The 22,217-nt window shown below is 42.4% G+C and overlaps 1 protein-coding gene and 1 long non-coding RNA gene across 9 annotated transcripts in view; one reads left to right on the plus strand and one right to left on the minus strand.

Annotated features, from left to right (window-relative positions):
* Positions 1 to 14,790: 14,790 nt before the first annotated feature.
* Positions 14,791 to 21,072, minus strand: LOC104147469 (uncharacterized). Of its 2 annotated transcripts, none has more exons than XR_011138589.1 (4): positions 20,988 to 21,072; positions 18,203 to 18,536; positions 17,045 to 17,212; positions 14,791 to 14,959 (listed from the first exon to the last, which is right to left on the minus strand). It is a non-coding gene; the product is annotated as an uncharacterized lncRNA (long non-coding RNA). The 2 variants fall into 2 exon arrangements; XR_011138590.1 differs by lacking the exon at positions 20,988 to 21,072 and adding an exon at positions 19,318 to 19,715.
* The window catches only part of DACH1 (dachshund family transcription factor 1), a 364,372-nt gene continuing 362,005 nt past the window's right edge, over positions 19,851 to 22,217 (plus strand). For 2 of the 7 annotated variants that reach the window (XM_068929669.1, XM_068929671.1), the window contains exon 1: positions 19,851 to 21,735. In XM_068929669.1, coding sequence (XP_068785770.1) covers positions 20,978 to 21,735 — 758 coding nt within the window. In that variant the 5' untranslated portion in view covers positions 19,851 to 20,977. The remainder of the gene's footprint in view (positions 21,736 to 22,217) is intronic. The other 5 variants (XM_068929670.1, XM_068929672.1, XM_068929673.1 and 2 more) reach the window with 5 other exon arrangements.

Raw genomic sequence — 22,217 nt, forward strand, 5'->3', positions numbered from 1 at the left:
CACTCCTGGGTCATTTGTTCATTTTCCACACTGCCTGTTAAGTTATCCCAAAGATTTCTTTTTGGACTATATTAACTAATTTCTTCCAAACCAAAAATCCCAGTGCAGTTCTAGGGATTGTTCCAGAAATCACTCCAACACATATCAGTGATGAGACTGTATCTAGTTGCTTTTTTCTGTTACTCTCCCAGAACGCTTTGCAGTCTCTGAGACTTTCATATGCTCTCAGGCTATGCCTTAGGGCACCCAGCACACCTTCAGTTGCAGGTAAGGCATGATTTACCGCACAGCTCTCACATTATTTCATGTATTTTTAAGTGAAATCTATCCCCCGAAGTAAAGATCGGGCCTTGAGGCTACAGGGGAAACTATATGGGGCTCAGAGGACACCCATGATCAGGTACTTTCTAGTGTGTATGTAGCCAGTATGCTCTAAATGGGACTGGTGTTAAGCAGAGCAGACACAAGCCACTCTGTTTGGGGGACAGCAGGCACTGCAGAAAATGCATTCTACAGTAGACATGCCAAGTGCATCAAATAAAAGAATAAACATTTCACCAGCTAAGAATAACCAACATTTCACCCATCAGAGAAGACGAGAATTCAAGAAGTGCTTATTACAACAGATAGCGAAAAAGTAACTATTTCGAAACTTAGACTAGCGTACCACGTACATTAGATTCCAACCGTAATACTAAAAAAAATTAAATCTGTGTTATGTTCCAGCAAAAGAAGAGAGCATTGAAAACAAAGATAATTCTGCAGCTGACTCCAAGCTGTTACTGAGAGAATGCCAAAGCACAGATAGTTTCTTTGTGATGGACTACCATATTACAGTATGAGAAACATGGAAAAGACAATGCAAAGGGAAAACTGAGATCAGGAGTCATCAACCAAAATGATAACTTACTGAATACAGTTTGGTGTTCGCGATGCTCTTCTCCATTCATATAAAAATGATTCATAGAAAAAAAATCAAAATTTCCAAATAGGAAAAAAATGACCACAGGTGCATCATCCGAAGACAGGTCTGTGTCCAAGATGCAACAGCATACCAGGCAGCAGGTGTCAGCAATGGCTACATCCCTTCCTCTGCTAAACTGAAAATAAAATTTTAATTAGAAAGTGACACAATGCAAGAGTACAAACTGGAAAACAAAAGGGGAGCGCAAGGAATTCCAACCGGGCTTTAAGAACAGATATCAGCTGATGTATAAGGCAAAGGAAACCGAAGTGAAAGAAATGGGAAATGCACAGACAAAATGCGATTCAGTTCAGCTGTGACAACTGGATATCAGTATACCCACAGTAAGAACTGAAATATGGCGTCTCATTGAGAAAAGAACATTTTAAAAGCTATGAAATACATGATATGCTATGATATGCAGTGAAACTATATAGTATTTTTGAGCAAGCAGAGTTTAAAATGGGCTAATTGAAAGAAAAAGAGGAAGATTTCCATTGCTAAAGCAGAAGAGAGAAGCAGTTTTTTTTCAAAGAAATCATTAACAGCATCTCCCCATCTCAGCCACAGATGTATATGTTATGTGTGGAATTGCACAAATAATCCCAGCCCTAACAGGATTTTAGGAGGACAGGCTACAATAAAGAAACTGAAAAGCAACAAAGCAGCAGGACATGATCAAATCACAGCAGAAATACTAGAAGCACTTGATTCACTTCCCTGATGAAACCGATAAATGTCTTTAATGAAATGTAGGAAGGAAGAGAGGAAAAGAGGCTTCTGAATAATAGAAATAAGGAATCATGAGTTGGATGCTGTGAAAGGGTGACCTCACTGACTTTAACAACTGCAGAGAAGTCATGCTGCTCCTGACCATAGCAAAAATCATTTCCTGTGTGATACTACACACCAGTAATGCATACATAGCTTATGGAAGCAGATCGCTTCTGGGTGATAAGAGTGGGTAAATTCAGTTTCCCTTAAACTATACTATTGCTCCACAGTGTGAGTCAACAGCACTCCTAAAAAACTTCAGTGCTCTCTACAAAAAGGCAGCAAAAGAGAAGCCTGACGCAAAAACCAGCTACACTAACACAAACTTTCCTGAAACTCCCATGACAAAAGCTAGCAACATATAAGAGGGTAAAAATATCAAAGCAGCAGAAAAACTCAACCAGCTGGGTATTTCTCATTCAAGTAACTATTTGATTTCCTAATTTGAGACCATAATTCTGAAAGTTCACAATCCATTCTTTAGATTCTTAAACTCCTGCTCTGTTACATTATGATCTATAAGGCAAAATGGTAATTAAGAAATGAATAAATATACAAAGGAATTACAAGAATATTTTATGAACCATCCATGAACCAGCTTTCTTAAAACTATAATTCCTTTTTGTGCTTGCCAAGACCACAGTTTGCAGTATAATGTTTGAAATATATATTTCCCATTAACTCTTTCATTTGCCCTCTCTCTCCATTTGTACAGGAGCCATAACCACAAGAGCAATGTTCATTCACGCTACATACAGAATGCAGATAGGTTTTCTCTTGTGATAGTGGACTATCTCGACCTGAAAGAGAACTAATCACAATATAGATTGAAGACTTTCAGTTTTTTCTCTATCATCAATTTCACCGGGACGAAATCTGATCCTCCTAGTTTCATGCCAAAACCGTAGAAGTCGGGAACACTCCTGAGTTGGCAGGTCTGTGTACTGGCCATGTCTTAGCTCCAAAGTGGGATAAGATCTGAATGAACACAATTCTCACTCACCTTGGTTTTCACAGGAAGAAAATCTCAGTGAGAGGACCAAAGTAGGACAGTCTGGACCTCGACAGAAACCTTTACCAGTTTCTGAAAAGAGAAGAGTTTTCTTGATCTTCATAAAATGCTATCCAGAATCTATTTCTATTTAACTTGTATAACTTTGTTTTAAACCATCCCCACAATGTACTTTCATGAATTTAAAAGTTATAACCGAAATATTTAATTTCTTTTAAAAGGAAAAGTTTAATGACCATATCACCTCCATGGCCTTCATGGAGGCCTTCCATCAAAAGGGAGACAGGGACCTGTTCAGATCCATTCTTTGTAGCTAATAAACCAACATGGCAAAACACTCTGTCATATAAGCTGAAATAGAATTTCTATTTTGTATTACCCAATACTCATCATTTATTTTTATTAATTTTTTGTGTGTTCTCAATACCACTACGCAAGACCAGTCACTGCAACTCAAAGTAAAGTACCAAGAGTTCTCTGAATCAATACATTTGATAATCTGAAATGGTTCTGACATAAAATATGTTGCTTGAAGGCTCTGATTCAGCATGGAAATCATTAAAACTAGTCCCACGCTTAAAATCAAGCTTATGGACAAATGTGCTAAGCACCAGCATTTAGTCACATCATGACATTGCCAGTGAAACGGAATATAAATTTGAAAAAAAATTCTTCCCTTTTTAGGTTCCGCAAAGGGAATATATATGTATCTGTGAAATCAGTAGAGTTTTGTAGTATGTACAAGACTTCTTAAATACCTAAGTAAAATAAAGTCAATAGACATCTCAGAGGTAGTGTAAGCTGCAAAAGAAAGCTTACATTGAGTAGGCTTTATCACCTATGTCTTTGTTCCTATTTTGTCTGGATATGTAGACTGCTTATTCTCAAACTGTTGAGCCTTTGGCAGGAAATAGACAATACTGGGGAAAAATTCCAAAGGAAATATTATTTATTACTGCGATCTGTATAATGATAAGATTGACAGGGTGTCCTTCAAAGAGTAAAAACAGAGTGGACCGAAAGAAGTTCCTTCCATTTAAGTTTTGAAGAAGATTACAATTTAAGAAGGATAGCTTTATTAAGGACATGAAGTAAATGCATGGTATTTAAGGAATTCAAAAGGAAAAGAAGTTGAAACCAATAATGAACCTCAGACAGAGAGCAGTAATCTGGCTTTCATAGCTATTTGACCAGTTTCTCAACCAGTAAAAACTGACATTGCTTTGTTGACTTAGGAGAAGCCTGGAGACTTGTAGCAGCTAGGTTTCAGACTCTTGTGTGCTTTGATGTGTTTGTTTAAATTAGATAAAGTATGCATATGAGGAGGTTAGGCTACTTGTTACAGCTGTAAAAGGGTCCAAGTGAAGGGATGGAAAATGTTAAAATATGGGAGTACAGGCACAGAGAAATAATTATACGGTAATTTCTGTTTCATATTTGTTGGACTAAATACTCTCGACCATCTCCAGCTACGGAGTCCAGCAAGAAGACTATTCCAATAATGATCCAATTGGAAGGCATTGAATGTATGCAGTAAACTAGCAAAAATTCGGAATAATTTTAAATTAATAAATAAATTACAGGAATATATGTATTTGTATGGTGAGTTAGGGCTATGGTAATAAAAGTTCCCCAAGTCTGACGTGCTGGCTAATGGGTAATAGCTGATTCATTCATCTGCAGTGCAAACAAATCCCCCAAAACTGTGCTTACTTAAGAAGCCATAATACATCCAATTCAGCCAGACATAGTCTAATATGTTTGAGAGCATCATCACAACAAATATAAAATGAAGAGTAGATTTAACCATTAAAAGTACCTAACCTATATCCAACCTCATATGACTGTCCAAAACTTTGTGACAGTTTACAGACACTGAAAAGAAAATAATAGTTCTAAAATTGGGTAAAGAATCCTATTACAAATATTTTGCAATGATTGACCAGTAAGATCAAAACAATTATCCAAGCCCTGAAAACGCTTGCACTCTTGAATACTGTTATGCATCAGTAGTCAATAGGCCTGCTCTCATGCGTAAAATTACTCAAGTGTATAAATTTTTCAGGATTGGGGCCAAGCAATATAACGCCAGACAACAGAGCCCAAAGACAGTTGGCAGTCCTTCAGGAAAAGTGCTGGGGGCAGTAGTATCAAAGCTGCAGATAGCTAAGTAAAATTAATACAGCTCTGCGAATGGAAGATTAAAAAACCCAGGTATTTTAGGCTTTGCACAATGCCACTTTGCTTTTACAGTTTGTATCACCTTAGACTGCAAAGAAAGGGTCAAACCAATTACAGTAACAAGAAATAAGTGAAATTTGACTTGTATACTGTAGAATGCTTTAATAATCTTAAAGCAAAAAAGAAGGTAAAGACTTGGAAAGTAGCATATCATATATTGACGTTTCATGTAGAGTTACTTTTCAAATCAGGGTTGATCATGACTTTAAAAATAGATAGAAAAACTTCAAACAACAAGGAAGATTAGTTAAAGTATTAACATGTATTACAACTAAAAGTCAACAAACTAAAGAGCAAATTGGATGGGGGATGGTACAGAGAAAATGATTACTGATGAGATTAAGAGTGGAAGATTAAATCATATGCAAAGAAATTGCTTAGATAGACAAAAAGAAAATTTTAACGCATTTTACAGTTCACTTCTGAGTGAGGTATCAGTCCTGGATCTCCTAGGAATTTGTTCACAACATCAAATTTGGGCCTACAGTTTAGATTTTCTGAATCTCTGCACTTAACGTGCATATTTCTTTCCATTGGCTGTATAGGGAGCCAAGGCTCCTGTCTCTGATACATAAACAAAGCATCTAAAGACAGGCTGTGTGAACACTGTCCGAAAGTAGCTGCTATAGAGTAAATCTGAGGAACTGACAGCCCTAGATGAAACAAAACAAAACAAAACAAAACAAAACAAAACAAAGCAAAACAAAGAAATAAGTTAAACAAATAATATTCAAAAGATGTTGCTTTCCAGAATTAAATCCATTATGCAATCTTAAAAAAACACAATAATACATTTGCAGCTGCAAATACAGTTCTAAAAAAGTAATAAGAAGAAGGACCAATACAATAAATCTGAAGGATCCAGCTTGCATGCTTAGACACAGGCAAGATGTCTAGCAAGAGGAATAAAATAGCCTTGGATTTTTGTCCCGTGTTTAACTGATTGGTTAGACAAAGCCAAGGAACTACCCTCGGGTTACTTACACATTTCAGGATAGTCATTTAAATATGACCATAGAATTTTATCAAAGACACAACAATTAAGCACAGTAAGACAGAATCTGCTCCAGGGATCTTACATCATAACTTCTCTGACATCAGGGAAAAATGAGGATTCTGCCCGTGAGGGTTATTCATATTATTACGGTAGCACTTCCTCATTGAGTTAGGATCCTAGCTTTTGTCCTCTGAGTTGCATTACATTTGGCGGTGGAAGAAGATAGAATGAGTACCCTGCTAAGTGTCAGATATGCGCAGAGCAAGCAATGGGACATGAAAGGGGCACTGCAAAAGCCCTTAAAGCTCCATAGTCTCCATCATCCTCCAGATGTTTCTTTATGTATATGCACTTGGAAGCATGTCCAGAAAATCAATAAGTAGATTGGTGAAACTATTTATCTCAAAATGAGTTCATGGGTTTCAAAATTTATTCTACAGGTTGAAAGAAAAGAGTTTACTGTTTGAGATATCGGTTAAAATAAAAGATAGCATTAATCTGGCATTCTCATGGGCTCGTCCATGGGACATCTCCCTCATATTGCTTTTTCCAACAGTAGATAAAGAAAAGAAAAAAATATCTTTGATCATAACCTGTGATTAAGAAAGGTAATGAGTAAGGCTTACATTCACCTTTCCTTCAATCCCACTTTTAAGAGCCGGTATGTCTTGAAATTATGACCGAGGAAAATGGAACCTTATTAATGACGAAGACCAGAAAAATTCTCAAATACCTTTAACAACCCATAGGTTTTAAAGCTTGTTATCCTTAACTGTTCCCTAAATGGCCAAAACCTAACCTTCTCTTTACAGTCAGATTGGGTAATGGATTTGACCGTAAATTTACAGCCCCAGGCTAACATTGATCTTCCCTTTCTTCACTATGGTTTAATCCAGGTTTTTGTAGTAATCCCTACATGTATCAAGCCCTAGAATCAAGTCCCAGAATTAGTTTCTATTTCTTCTCTGTCCTTCCGGTAAAGAAAAATGGAATCCGGCTCATAATTCTGAAGGGTTTTGCCCACTCCATTTTTCATTTATTGCATAGTAACAGAGGTCACTATGTCTTACCAATTTCATTGTTATGCCAAAAGTATATGCATAAATATATACGTAAAAAAAGAGAGAGAGGAAGACTATCAGATGCAGAATCGAGCTAGCAAGAACTACAGGTTATCTTAACGGCTTATGAAAGTGGGAGCCCAGAAAATAATTAATAACTAGCAATGAACTACTACTAGCATCAGATTCTCTGCCTCTTTCTGGGCTGGCATTAACTGCCAGTATAAATTGAGGAAAGAATTCCCGAAATAATTGCAAATAGCCACTAGGGATCCTACACACCAGCTAAGATGTGTCTGTGGGCATGCTAACAAAAGCAATTTCTTAGCAAGCAATATACTAACCCCGTGGGACTGTTAATGAATCTGCTTTGTGGTAAACTTTATAAGAGCACACGCTACAAAGACATTTTTAAGCATTGCTTTTAAGTCACTTTCTGAAGTCTCTTATTTACATAAAGTCCCTTTGACCAAAATTCATATTTCATTTTATTCAGGAGATTCCTGCTGTTCAGTTTTCATTGCTCTACATATTTAATATTGGGGCAGCTCTTTACCTAACTGTTCGTAAATGTTACTTGCAGTTGAGAGTATTATTTGCAGCTTTCTTTTAATGCAGCTTTGTCATTATTTTGCACTCCTCATTTATACAGAAGGTTTAGTTTGTAGTGTCTCTCTCAGAACAACAGGGCTGAGAAATTATTCTTTCCTGTTGCTTTCTGTAAGTGTGAACAACTCCTGCAGCCCATCACCATTTACAGCCTCTCCCCTACAGAGGGCACCTTTGCCTTATCAGAATTGCTTCTGCAAAAGAGATAATCGGTGGTTATGAGAGATATAACCCAGCTTTAAAGAGAGATCAGACTTTTCACAGATACAGGGACCTTGTTTGTCTAGTCTTTTTAATTAATCACATCTTGAACTGTAATTCAACAGCAAGCAATGATAATGTTACATTCTATTATTATAGTCTCCATAAGAAATGAAGAGATGAACTGGAGATTGCTGGGATTTATATCAAAGGCCAATGAGTACAGAGATGAAAGCAAAAGCACAAATTTGTTGTTGTTGGGTTTTTTTCCCCAGTAGTAATTATAGGCTTTGTCATTAAAAAATGTTTCTGAGATGTGTACTAAAAACATTGTCCATGAGAAAACAAGTCATAAAAAGAAAAAGTCAACCATTTCCCAAATAAATCTTTCTAACAGAGCTCCCATTAGGAATTATTATCTGAAAGCTGTTCAAGTGGAAGAGAGGAAGATTTTCTTTTGTAGGGTTAAACTATCACAATTGATTCTAAAATTCTCCAAGACTGAGCCAAAAAGTAATTTTGCTCCTGATGTTTAGTGTGCTATAATATATGAAGTGTCAAGTATATCATTCATAGTATCTTCTGGTTCGGAATAAAACAACCAATACTTTTCTGTTCAATACTGTTTTTCAGTTCCACCTGTAAAGCAATAGTCCTTTACAGGCCATTTCACTAATGTGTTAAGACAGATGCAAATGTCATTGATTTGTAAATGGCGAAGTGAAAATTCTAACAAATAATCTTTTCTCTGTCTTTTTATATCTATCTGACTGTTCGAAACCACCTATACCTATAAAAAGAAGTATAAGACATTGCCTTTATGTGACTCCGAAACAGGTCAGTTCTTATTAACTGTGAGAAAATACGTGAAACATCTGTCCCTTTGCATAATGCTTTCTACGGTGTTCCTATTGACAACGCTTACAAATAGCCTTATAAATTCAACAGCAGTCAAGCTGTTGCAAAAAGAACCTCACTTCCCTGGATGAATTTCTGGGACTGATATTGACTGCTTGTGAAGAATCTAATACAAAGCCCAGCGAGGAATATGCCCTGCCTTCCCTAACATTTCTGTAGAAGTCTTGTATAGAAAATGCACTTTTCATTACATTTTCAGCTTCAAATGGCCAGCACAAAAGCACAAGAGCACAGGAACCTGAATCTCTAGTCCAGGCTGCTAAATTAATTAAGAAGGCTCTGCATTTGTGAGTAATATGTTAATGCCATTGGAAAAGAGTTTTAGGAGCGTATTTCAGCAAACTCTGCATTTTACTTCCTTTCACTTTTCAAGTTATAGGCCAAGGGTTAATTCCTCACTAACTAAGGCAAAACTTAAAAAAAAAAAAAAAAACATTTCTAGAAGACAGTAGGAATGTTGCCCATATAAAGATTGCAAGATCTTGAGCTTGTACCTATAAAAGTGTCCAATATTAATATAAGTTTCAAAAAATAGTTGAAGCTAGTAAATTAAACAGTACGAGGAATGTTCCCAAGTACTGCAGCATGATTGCCTATTCTCTTAAATTATTCGAATGGCTCCTCCCATACCTTTGGCCTGTGCCGAATAGCATCCTAAAAAACAATTCCTTGGTGCAATTTGAGGAAGAGGGAGGCTGCAGATTGCAGGGACCCTTCCCAGCTAGCAGTTTGGTGCCACTACCTTCTTTTGGAGGGGAAAAGAGTTTATTTCCTAGGAACATTCGCAAGCAAGTTTAATTTGCTAGCATAAACAGCCTCTGAATCTATATTTACTGCAGCCATTATCTGTCACTGTATTTAAAAGTATTCAGCTATTGGCCCTTACTTGCAAATTGTGTGCTGAGTTCTAAGTTTATATCAGTAGGAAGCAAAACACTCAAGAAAACACTTTTTCTTGATTATATATACTTTTATATGCATTATTTTCTGTGTAATTATTTCAGCTTGTAATAAAACATAAAACTTAAAGCTGTTAAGAAAATGCTTGCTTTGAATATAGCCTTATGCTTCTAGATGAAACAGTTTAAAGCCAAGGAATAACATTTTAGAAGCGTCTAAGCTTCTTAGGAGCCTCAGTTTCAAAGCAGACACATATTTACCAGGGAAGGACAAAAGGTCTTCAGTATTCATGATATTGATAGGGAAGAGGCTGTGCAGCCCGACAGCACCAATGTGGCTGAATTCATTCCTTGAAGTCTGCCTTTTCACAGAGAAGTGACTCAATTACTTACCTGAGAGGTATGAGAGTCTGCTTTGAGGCCTTTTTCCCATTAGCATTAAATTGTTCAACTGGGCTACGTTTTCCAAAGGAGAAATGGAGAAGCCTTCACCATTAGCTTCTTAATATTTGATTGCTTATGCCCACTGCTGCCACGTGGGAAGTCTGGGTCAATTCTCACATTCTGTGGGAAAGGTAGAAGTTTGGTCTGTGAAAACAGGTTTCCCACTGTGTAAGAAAGTGGCCTGCCTAACTGGTTATTTGCTATAAAACAGAATGCAAATATGAACACAGAAGCAAAGAGTCTCATCTCAGTTTTGCCACGCTTAAAGCCCCATTCAGTGGAGGTAGTGGACCCAAGGAAAGACTGCTTGCGTCTAGGCATGCATTCTGCCTTCAGCAAACCCATAACACTAAGGTTTAGGCTGTCATCCATATACCCAGTAAAGGATATCTACACAGTGAATTTTGCCAAAATAGGCTTGTGCACCATGGGATTTAAACACCTACTGAGTCATGCAGCAATTGATAGCATGAGTATGATACCTGAACTCTTCTGTGGATCTAGACTCAGTTGTCCCATCCCTCCTCATGTGTTAAACAGGAACAATCCTTAACTAAGTAAGAGTGAGCGTTAGCTTGAAGAGAGTAATTAAACAAAAGTAATACAATTAAAATTCTTTCCAGCCAGCTTAGGTGGTGGAGGTTCACTATTCTTACTTTGAAGCTTATATTTATACCCACATGTATAGCTGGAAAGTTTTAATAAAACAGACCTGTTGCTAAATATTTATAAATTCAAAATAGTTTGTAATACATACTTTTTTATTATTTAATTTTACCTCCTGGTATATTTTTAATTTTTTTTAAATTCACTTCTTATTCAAATGTAATCACTACTTTTTCCCTAAAATTCCTTTTGCTTTCCAAAATATGACTCAAGCATGTTCCTCTCCTCTCCTTTCCTCTCCTCTTCTCTCCTCTCCTCTCTCTTCTCTTCTCTTCTCTTCTCTTCTCTTCTCTTCTCTTCTCTTCTCTTCTCTTCTCTTCTCTTCTCTTCTGTTTTTTTTTTTTTTACCTTTAGTGTATTGCAATTCAACTTCTTGCTTTCCAGCTTGCTTTTTCCAGCTTACTTTTCCTGTACCTACTTACAGATACATATTCATGTGCAAAGCTAAGAAGGTATTGAGGAATTGCTGTCTTCATAAGTCTATTTTTATTGGATAAATATTCTAAGAATTTACTTGTAGGAGCACTCAAATACATAAGCTTAAAGTCAAGTATTCATTCTAATATAATTCAATTGCACAAAAATCACTCAGCACTGAAGAGGAACAAGCAACAATGAAGTTATATTATTTATAAATTTGAACAAATAGTCACAATAAAAATCTTGTGCCATTATCCATAAAAATCAACCATGTGTATTTTAAGGGAAATTATTTTGGTCATATTATACATAGTTTATTATAAAGATTTAGAAACTTTTTTCAGGGTTAAGGTTTGTGCCAAATACCCAGTTTTAATAGGTGTCTTCTCCCCCCCCCCCCCAACAAACTACTCTTAAAAGGTGAAAATAGAGAAAAAATGGGGCCTGCTTCAGATTATTTTCAACTCTTTGGTATTCTGTGGCTTTTGTGTGGTTCTGTGTTACAAATTTTTGGCATAAAGAACTACCTGGGCATACATTTTGGTGCTTATTATTCATATAGAAATGTGGAGCAGCAATAAAGAAGAAAAAAATGCAGCTGTCAAATAAATAGGAGAGAGACAGAGGTTAATCCTTGCCAGCCTTCTTTATCATTCACTAGATAATTTTTTGATATTGTACTCAAATTGTTCTAGAACATATATGAAGTTTTTCTTCTTGGCTAAACAAGATTTCCATACCTCAAGAGGTGTATACAACATAGACCAATAGTTTACTGACAACTTTTAAAGGCAGAGTTAGGAGACAACGGGATTAGCCCATTGCCACTTAATCGTAACCCAGAGTGGGTGACATAATTCAAAGCTGCAACTTTTTGCCTTGTACAAATTGGGGATTCATATATGTAAAATTGCATTATAGTGGACAGCACTGTAAGCAATGGACTCCAAATGGGAACACTCCAGTATTCAAGAAAGCAATGCACTAGAGACTCCTTCAACAATATGTAGCTACTCAAGCCATTCAGTACCTCTGTTAAAGCTGATCTTGAGTTTAGCTGCATTGCTTATCTTCTACCCAGACAAGACAGTTGTGTGCCACTGTCCTTGCAAAGTCCATCCTAATCTCAAGAGCCAGAAGAGCAGACAGTTTCCAGCAAATCTGACAAGGACAGGAGCAAGAAGTTCAAAAACCTGCCTATTAAGAATCTCTGAACATCATGTGTAGAAAAATGAAATAACATTCAAGAAAAGAGGAAGGGGCCTAGCAGAACTGTCTCGAGGAGCTTCTGTGGTTTTGTGTCTGGTGAGTGTCCCAAGCTCAACAGTGTATTTAGAGATTTTTGTGACTTCTCCTCAAGTCTCTACAGCTGGTGGCCTCTCTAATTTTTTGCACAATGACAAGCTGCAGTCTATGAAAATTGCACTCCCTTCTCACACCTCAGTCAGAGGTATAGTGAAATGGGAAGAAGAAAATGAAAATCAATTTGTAATTTTGGCTTCTGAGCCTCCACTAAGAAAATGAAGGGAAAAAAACCCACATACTTAAGGACGAATTTAAGCCCATTTTTGTCTTTAACCTATCTATCCCGTTATTTTATACTCACTCTCAGATCTCGCCACGTTTCAGCCCAGAGAAGTTTCTCGTGGAGCCAGCCCCAGCGGGAAGCTGGCCCAGCAGCCCTGCTCCCTGGCACCCACGGGCGCTAGTGGGCGCTGCAATTTTGATTAAGTTTCCCTAAGCAACGATAATCCATATTGCATCAAGCCGGTCGTTTGAGGGAAAGAGGGGGTAAAAACTATTTGGGAAATTGCTTCAGGGTAACAGAGTCCGTCTGTGCGTGCGTGCTGCCCTTTTTGTTTCTCAGCTTCATTGGAGCTGAGCTGGGACAGGTCATTGCAAAAGCAGCACCAGGAAAGCAGGCAACACTTCCTATGCAAATTACTGGGTTTGTTTGTTTGTTTGCTTGTTTGTTTTAATGCAGGTCCTCGCAAAGCAACACACTGCCTTATAACTCAGGGCTCAGAAATAAAATATAATTACAGTGCAACTTAGACCGGTTGGGGACTCTCAGAAATAAAGTGTTTTATTCACTCTCTTTATACATCACAAAACACTCGAAAAGTCTACTGCAAGCACAAGCTGAAAACTATCGGAAGAGCTGCACAAGCGATGTTAAATTTGAGTCTCTTTTGGCATGGTTGGCAACAAAATTTTGCTTTATCTAGGCTCGGTTTGGGGTGGGGGGAGTGGTCCCTCTTTTTTAAAATCTGTTCCACTGACATTTTTCTCTCCTGTTATTTAACAAAGGCAGGATCTCTTTGGTACTGCTACAAGAGACATGCAAAAACACTGGGCATATCACCCGAGCCTATTTAGCAACTTTCAGACTTTGTTCCTGTGCTTTGTTATCTAAACGCAGTAGACGGAAATGGCAGATAACGCTCCTATGCAAATGAAGATAACAGTTGTTCGCCCACTCTCCGCTTAGGATACTGGAAGATGCAATATTTTCCTCTAAAGCAGATCCCCCCCCCCCCCGCCCCGGCAGCTTTCTCCATGCAAACCGCGACTGCATTGTCCGCGGACAGCTGATTCTTATCGGACCGGTGGGGGTATTGTGTTTCAGCTCGTGGCACTGGAAAACATTGTAACTTTCTTTGAAGTTAAATGGCTTCATTTTGTTTCCATGTATGAATAACTCTGCGAAGAACTAGAGTGACCCAAAGGCGACCCGTTTACAATGCCATCCGGCCAACCTGTTTCTCTCCCTTTCGAGCTCTGCAAGCGAAGCTCCTTTCATAGAAACAGGCGGGCGGGGAGGGAGAGGCAAGAGGGAGGGAGACCTCCCGACCAGGCGAAGTTGCGTCGTAATTAAATTTTATTTTATCCTACCGAGGCATGCAAAATATGGAGCAAAATACAAGTTTAAAGTAATTTGTTTGTATTCTTATCTGTAGGAGTTGGAAATTAACAGCCCCGCTAGTTTACTGTTAAGCCTGGAGAGCGAGAGATTGCTTTGCAAACATTACAGTTATTATGTCTGCAGTTGGTACTCTTTGTATAAATTATTGATCAGCCATCTTATTTTTCTTTCTGCTTAATGGATATTATAGCATAGCCGTTTACACGCTATAGTTAAGGTTGTGTCAGCACTTCCATTTATAACATCCCCCTCTTACCAGAAGTTTATAACTCGCTATAAAATTCCGCTCTGGGCTGAAACTTCTCAAACAAGAGGCTCAGACTTTTAAAGGGTCTCCCCTCCCCCCTGCTCCCTCAAAGAACAATTAAAAATGTTTGGCTGTCTTCTTTTTTTTTTTTTTTTTTTTTTTGGAAATACAGGGAATAACGCAGGTGCCCCCCCGCCCCGACGTTTTCCATTCACTGAAATGTCTCGAAGAGGAAAAGGCTGCGTTTGGCCGGCTGTCAGCTCACGGATAAGGGAGCTGGGCGCGCATTTTTTGTTGTTGAGGGAGACAATTAGCGTGCGAGCGGCTGCCGGGGGCTGCGAGCGCTCCGCCGAGCGGGCGCCCGCCGCCCCGCAGCGCGCCGGGCCCCATCAGCCCCGACGGCCGCCCCCGTCCCGGCCGCCGCCGCCCCCAGCCCGAGCCCTCGGTCTCGACCGGAGCCCCCCTGGAGCGGCTCCGCCGGCCTCCTCTGTCGAAAGAAAAGGTCGGGGAAGCCACGGTCCCACGCAAATTTCGGACGCCGAGCGCGACCTCCGGCAAGGAAACCCTTCCCTCCGCACCGCTGATGAACGTGACACGGACGGAAAAGACAAGGGAAAAAAAAATGAATATTTAAATATCGGGTCGGCTCTCCAGTGTCTGCGTTTCGATTCGCCTGGGTTGGGAGCTGGGGATGGAGCGTCTGAGTGAACTAATTCTGTAAGCGGGGGGAAGCATGGGAAAGGGCATTTCAGATTATATCACCACTTTAACATAATTTAATGGCAGGGGCTTTGTACTTCATAATTATTGCTCTGAGCGACTTTTACTACCTGTTGGAAGGTGAATTAACACGTTGGGCTGAAGACCTGTGATGAGAGCACAAGTATAACTCAAACATCACGGAGGGCTCCCCGTCTATTCCAGTCCCAATTTAATTCATGCAGGGAAGTTGGTTATAATTTCCTCTTCGCTACTGCAGCTTTCTCTATTGGCCGTCAATTGTACTATGAATGTAAGCAGACAGAGCCCGGTCACCTGCTCCATTCATTCCGAGCCAGCATGAGCAGGGAACCTGACCCGTTTCACCATTTGGCTCTGATAACTGCAACGTGACCGAGGGACTCAAATCAACATAAGGATTATTTCAGTTACTGAGTTGGAAACACACTCCCTTGAAGTCAGAACAGCGACTTAAGAAAAAAAATTGTAAATAAGCAAGAAGCTTAATTGGCTTTTGGTATTTCCAGTGTGTGTGTGTGTGTGTGTGTCAGATGCAGGGGAGGAGGGAGGCAGGGAATGAGAAGGCTCCCAAGCTGTTGGTTATTTCATCTTTCAGTACAGCGTGTCCTTGGTCAGAGCATCAGTTAGCATCACCAGAGATAACACTCATTTCTCGTGGGGATGAGGGGAAAGAATTGAAGGATGCTCTCTGCGGGCTAAATCCTGCCCTTTTACTCCGGCGATCAGCACCTCAGCAGTCAGTGAGTTTGCTCGCGGGAGTAAAGCCGGCAAAAGATGCTCCTGAAGGTCGTGCGCTGCAGTGCTGGGGTTAGGCAGGGCGTGAGCGCAAGCTGCCAAGCCCGGAGCAACTCCTTTCCCAGTCCCGTGCTGGGGATGTGCAGTCGCTGCTTTGAACTTTCCAGCTGAGAGGTGCTTATTAAACAACGAGCCCAGGTAACAATTTGCTCCCAGATTCTCGTTTTGTAAAAACTTGGAAAGTTATTTTTAATGGCGCCTGGAGTTTCTTCGCTTCAATTCTTCCACCACGTTTTTGTTAAGCACGCATCGTATGCAAATATAAATCGCAGTAAACAGAATGTGAAAGCAATCGTGCCATGTATGCTGGAGTTTTATGATGTATGGTGGACTGTTCAGAAGTGTATGCTATTGTTAAAGCTGTTTTTGCCGGGTGTGCTAATGCACTGTTTGATTGAGTGAATTAGCAGTCATAACAATCTGGCAGTCTGGCCATAGAAGTGTGCTCAAATTGATTTGTGTTATGGCTGGACTGGAAAATCTAGTGTTAGTTGTTTTTTGCCCTGGGGCATTGTTTGTACCAAACTCCACTTTTCATTTAATTTTTCCAATAGATTTTGAAATACCAAAAGGTTTGTGATCAACGTTAGGTGTACTTTGTTATGCAGTTATTAAAAATATCCTATGAGTAATTTCAGGTTCCCCCAAACCTTGCTTTCAATTAGAGTAAACATAATTAGCGTGACGTCGTGCTTGGAATGGTAAATCTCCCTTTGTATCTATTAAGCATGTTATCTACTTGTCCTGTCACTGAAAGGAATCCAGTTTGTATTTATATTGGACAAGGTCTGTGCTAATTTGACTATAATGCAACAATTAGAAAAACAGCACTGCAGTATCCAGTTTCTTATTACTGGTACAACACTTCACATCAATCTCAACTGTGTATTCATTGCGTTTTCAGTGTTTGCTAAATATCTTAGTGGAAGGGGGAAAAAAAAAAAAAAGAGGATCCCAATTCACAGGCTTACATTTCTATGAGACTATTTTCCTGAACGATGCAGGGGGGATTCGGTCCCTCCCTCCCTCCCTGCTTACTCTTTGGAGCCTTCCCTCAAAATAACAGAGAGCTCCTGAAAAAAGGAGTGTTGCTTGAGACCCTGGAGACTTAAAACAAAACAGAACTTACCTTCTCTTTGCCAGCACTTGCTCCCTTCTCAGACTCTTCTTAGCAGTCTTTTGCCAGCATCGTAATGCAGCATGATTAAACCTAAAACATTACTCTATTGATCACACAGAAAGCTTTGTGAAATCCTTTAGTTTCTTCTCTTCAGAAAGTAGTGAACAAAATAGGTCACTAGACGAGAATAAGACAAGATACAGGAGAGAAATGTATTTCTCGGGGAAATAAACTGCAGAGAAACAGAGAAAAATGCATTGTACATGAACTTAACATGGTAATATGTTCTCCATCCTTACAAGGTATCTGCCTTCTGTGTGCTTCCCCTCCCCCCAGTCCATTCCTTCTCACACGTTCAGAAGAGAAGTATTTTTCTGTTTGTTTGAATGAATTTAAATATTCAATTATCAATAAAAAATGCAGAAGGGGGAGGGAGCGGATGTGCCATGCTATCTCCTGTCAGTCAGGTATTCATATTCCTTAAAATGCAACAGCTACAATACATTTTCTAATTGCATTTTACCCTTTACAGCTGCCCTCAAAATTGAAATTTAATAAAACAGTGAACTCCGTATCACTCTCTCTTTTTTTTTTTGTGACTAATAAATTGTAATCACTGTCAATAAATCTTACTGCTTTAACATACATTTTAATGTACCAAAATAGTCAAAGCAAAAAAGACAGAGGGAGAGAGAGACAGAGAGAATACCTGACCTGAACAGTTATATGAGCAGAACATAAACCCTGCTTCAAACAATATTCCAGGAAAGAAATTAAAGACTTCTTAATTAGTGCAGCAATTAAGCTTTCTTGGTCGCATTTTAATCAGCCCAGGCCCTATCAAAGGACAAACAGAGCGATTTGCAGGTCTTTGAATTTTAAACAGTCTTATTGATTTCAGCACCATAAGTCTTCACTTGACACAGGGAGAATTTTCAAATATCAGTTACAGTAATTTGAGTTTTGCAGATATCAACTCTGGGATAAAAAAGGAAAGCACCTAACAATATCATGACATGAAGGGATGAGCGAGTGACAGGAATGCAACGTAGAAAAAGTTTACAAAGAGCATTCTCAGGATTTGTTGGTGTATTTATGCGAGCGTGTGTGTGTGTGCACAAGCTAAAATAAATCCAGTCGCTTGCCATAATCGTTAGAAACACTTACCAAGCAAGAAGCTTTGGGGAGTCTTGAAGTCTTTCATAAATCTCTTTCTTTCTCCATTCTAATCCCATTGTTTCATTAAACGAGAAAGGTTAACCCAAACCTGTGGCAGTAAACCCTTTCAAACTGCATTTTCTTTAAATGGTTTTGAACCGTGATGATTATATATCCACAAAGACACAAGAAAAGCAGGAGGACTGGTGTGCATCACGTTGTAAGGAAGGTAGGGTGCAGATGAAGTAGTAGGCTTCCTAATTAAGAGTTCACTCAGTACTCCAAGTGGCAATACCACGCGTGTCTGGCTCTGTCTTAATCTTCTCAAAGGTCTGTTTTATATCTTTAGAACGTGTAAGAGAAAGGGAGACAGAAAAGGGCAGTTGAGGCAAAGCGACAATGAACAGAGCTGGTTTTCTACAACTGAAAATAGGAGGATGCAATACATATACATTTTTCAGTGTATTCCAAGTTTTATGTCAACACTACATCCTCCCACTATAATTTAAAGTTTTATAAGCTCCTCCAGACAAACGTTCCGTAAAAGTGTTCTGTACTATTATGGGTCCACGAGATTTCAAAACAAAGTGTCACTCTGTGTTTTCTTGTTTTTATTTGTCCATTCTGAAGATTTTAGTGTAGGAAATCTAAAACTTTACGAGCAAAAGACATCTTTGTGGTATTAAAACATGTTTTTCTGGTATTAAAATATAAATGTTCTCAGATATAAGAAAACAAGTTAAAGTACAGTGAGCACATAGATATATGAGAATGCTTTATATCTGATAAAGTGGAAATTCCCCCCGCACAGAATTACAATAGTTGAAATTATCCACTGTGTAGATGTGTCATCCCATGAGTCATATCTCATATAATAGTACACATTAAAAAAAAAAAAAAGGAAGCTCAGGGCACATACATGCATCACAATTACTTAAGTACATGATTTATGTTTTTAAAACCGAAAGAGCTGTGTACACCCGACCCTCTGCTTTTGCAGACGGTCCATCTCTATGAATGACTGTTTCTTTGCCCCTACGAAAAACTGAAGTGCCCTGAAGAAAAAAAAAAAGAGCAAAACAAAGCTCTCTACTTCCCTGAACGACCCCTACCATCCCACCTACCGGGGCTATCAAACATGCCCGACTCCAAGCGAAAACTCCGTCCCAAACTTCGGGGGCGGCCAGGTATGGCAGCACGCACGGGCCTGGCCAGCACGGGCAGGCAGGAGGCACACCGCCCATCCGCCACTGCGCATGTGTGGGCAAGCGCAGCAGCTCACTTTGCGCGCTAGCGGGCGGCCGGGCTGCGCGGCGCGGTCACCTGTTGCGGGCAGCGGCGCGGGAGCCGTCGTCCCTCCGCGGCCGCCCGCCTGCCGCGTTTTTAAGTTTACTTGAGCAAAACGCCGCCGGGCTCAGGCGTTTTCGCCTAGTCCCGCCGGGCCTTGGTTTTTGCACGCTTTTTTTTTTTTTTTTGGGGGGGGGGGGGAGGAGCCGCCTCGGTCCCTGCCGCGGCTCCGCGCTCCCCTTCCGCGGGGGAAGAGGGCACCGCCGCCCCCTCCGCCGGCAGTGAAAGCCATGCGGTGGCTGGACGGCGTGTAGCGGGGCGGGCTGTGCCCTTTGATCCGGCCGCTTTCAGGAAGTGCCCTGCAGCTGTGGCCGTGTTGGGGCTTCCGTGCGCGGGGCTCTGCGCCCCGCGCAGCCACCGCCGCGCCCCCCGCCGCTCCACAAAAGGTGCTCGGCGCTGCGCGGCGCGCATCCCTCCGCACCCTCAGCAGCCACTCCCGCTCCGCTAGGAGGAGCGTTTGCGGTCTCCGGAGTGAAAATAATAATAGTAATAGTCCTAATAATAATAATAATAATAATAATAGGGAGGTTTCTGCTTTTGTGCCTGTGCCCCGGCGCGGGGCAGGCTGCGCGGCCGCCCGCAGCGCCGTCTGCCCTCGTCCCGCGCCGGGAGAGCCCCGCTCCCTGCGGGCTTCAGGAGAAGCTTGAAACGCTCGTGTTTCTCCACAAACTGTGTTGACAAGCGATTGCTGAAAAGGGCTGGGAAAATTACATCTCGTCTCTGGTGGGGTGAAATATGAAACATGTAATCTAACGGTTCCTGAAGAGGAGGAGAGGGGGGAGGAAGAGGGACTTCTCTCCCTCTCTCTGTTTCCCTGCTCCGGGTTCCTGGTTGGATAATTTGGGTTAATACTAGTGAGTGAGCCTTTTGCTGCTTCAAAGGGTATTTCAAGTTGCCGGAGCTCCTCCCCTCCGCACCGTGTGACAACAACAACTCGTCCAGAGAGCGAGCGAGCGGCGAGCGGCGGCGGCAGCCAGCACTTCCCAGCTCATTTTCTCTCTGTCATTCCCCTCTCAATCTTTGATCAATGTACTTGCCAGAGAGAACCGAAGTCCTTCAAACCTCCTCCTTTTCACCTTCGTCTTTAACGTGGTGCTAGAGCAAGGACCACAAAAAGAAACTGCCCTCCCCCTCCCCTCGGCCCCAGCCCCGCCGCCCGGAGCGGACTTCTCCTCCTCCTCCTCCTCCTCCTCCTCCGTCCCCACTTGCGGGACACTTTGTGCGTTTCTCTCTCTCACTCTGCCCCCTGCTCTCTCGCTCGCCGCAGCACCTGATCCGGGGTTATTCCCCCCTTCTTCTCCCCCCCTCCTCCCTTCTCCTCTCCTCTCCCCCCTTTTTTTTTTAATATATATTTCTTTTAATTTCCCCCCTTTCCCCTGCGTGTGTGTGTGGGAACTTTCCCCCCTCCCCCTGCCCCCCTCCGCCGTATATGTGACCATGGCCGTACCGGCTGCTTTGATCCCTCCGACCCAGCTGGTCCCCCCTCAGCCTCCGGTCTCAACTTCTGCCGCCTGCACCACCACCACCACCACCTCCTCCTCGTCGGCCACCTCCTCTCCGTCTCCGTCCATCGCTCCCCCGCCGGCCGCCTCGGGGACAAACCTATTCCGGCCGGAGCCCATCGCAGCGGCGGCGGCGGCGGCGGCGGCAGCGGCGGCAGCGGCGGCCACAGTCACCTCCACCACCAGCGGCAGCGGCAGCGGCGGCGGCAGCGGCGGCGGCGGCGGCGGCAGCCCCAGCCTGGGCACCGGCGGCGGCGGCGGCGGCGGCGGCAGCAGCGGCGGCGGCGGCGGCGGCAGCGGCACCTCCACTCCCAATGCCAGCGCGGCCAGCGCGGCCGGCAGCCTGCCGGGCAAGCCGGTGTACTCGACCCCGTCCCCGGTGGAGAACACCCCCCAGAATAACGAGTGCAAGATGGTGGATCTGAGGGGGGCCAAAGTGGCCTCCTTCACCGTGGAGGGCTGCGAGCTCATCTGCCTGCCCCAGGCTTTCGACCTCTTCCTGAAGCACTTGGTGGGGGGCTTGCACACGGTCTACACCAAGCTGAAGCGGCTGGAGATCACGCCCGTGGTGTGCAACGTGGAGCAGGTCCGCATCCTGAGGGGGCTGGGGGCCATCCAGCCCGGGGTCAACCGCTGCAAACTCATCTCCAGGAAGGATTTCGAGACCCTCTACAACGACTGCACCAACGCCAGGTAAGCGCCGCCAGCGCTCGCACGCCCCACGCGGGGCCCCGCCGCCCCCCTCCCCGCCGCCGCCGTCCCTCCCCGCGCCGCGCCGCTTCCCACGGCCGCCGAGCCGGCCCGGGCCGGGGGTGAGGGGCGCCCGGCCGGCTCCCCTGCGGCCACATGCGCTCGCCCCCTCCTCCCCTCCGTGCCTGGCACCCGACCAGCCTGCCGAGCAGCCGGCTGAGTTCCTCCTCGCTGGGACAGGGAGAGAAAGGAGAAAGGGTGTTTCTGCCCCGCTGGCCCCCTCCGCTCGTGCCGTGTGCCGTTGTCGCACTGTCATTGTGCCCTTCTGGCCGCGCTCGGCCGAGGGCTGCCGGGGGCCCGGGGCAGGGCGTGCGGGCCGGGGAGTGGAGGTGTGTGTGTGTGGGGAGGGGGAGCAGCAGGGACAGAAAGTGCTTTCTGACCTCCGCCGTCCTTAGCTTTACACGTGGATGTATCTGTAAAACGGA

Source organism: Struthio camelus, chromosome 1 (genome assembly GCF_040807025.1).
Source record: "Struthio camelus isolate bStrCam1 chromosome 1, bStrCam1.hap1, whole genome shotgun sequence".
Lineage (NCBI taxonomy): Eukaryota > Metazoa > Chordata > Aves > Struthioniformes > Struthionidae > Struthio > Struthio camelus.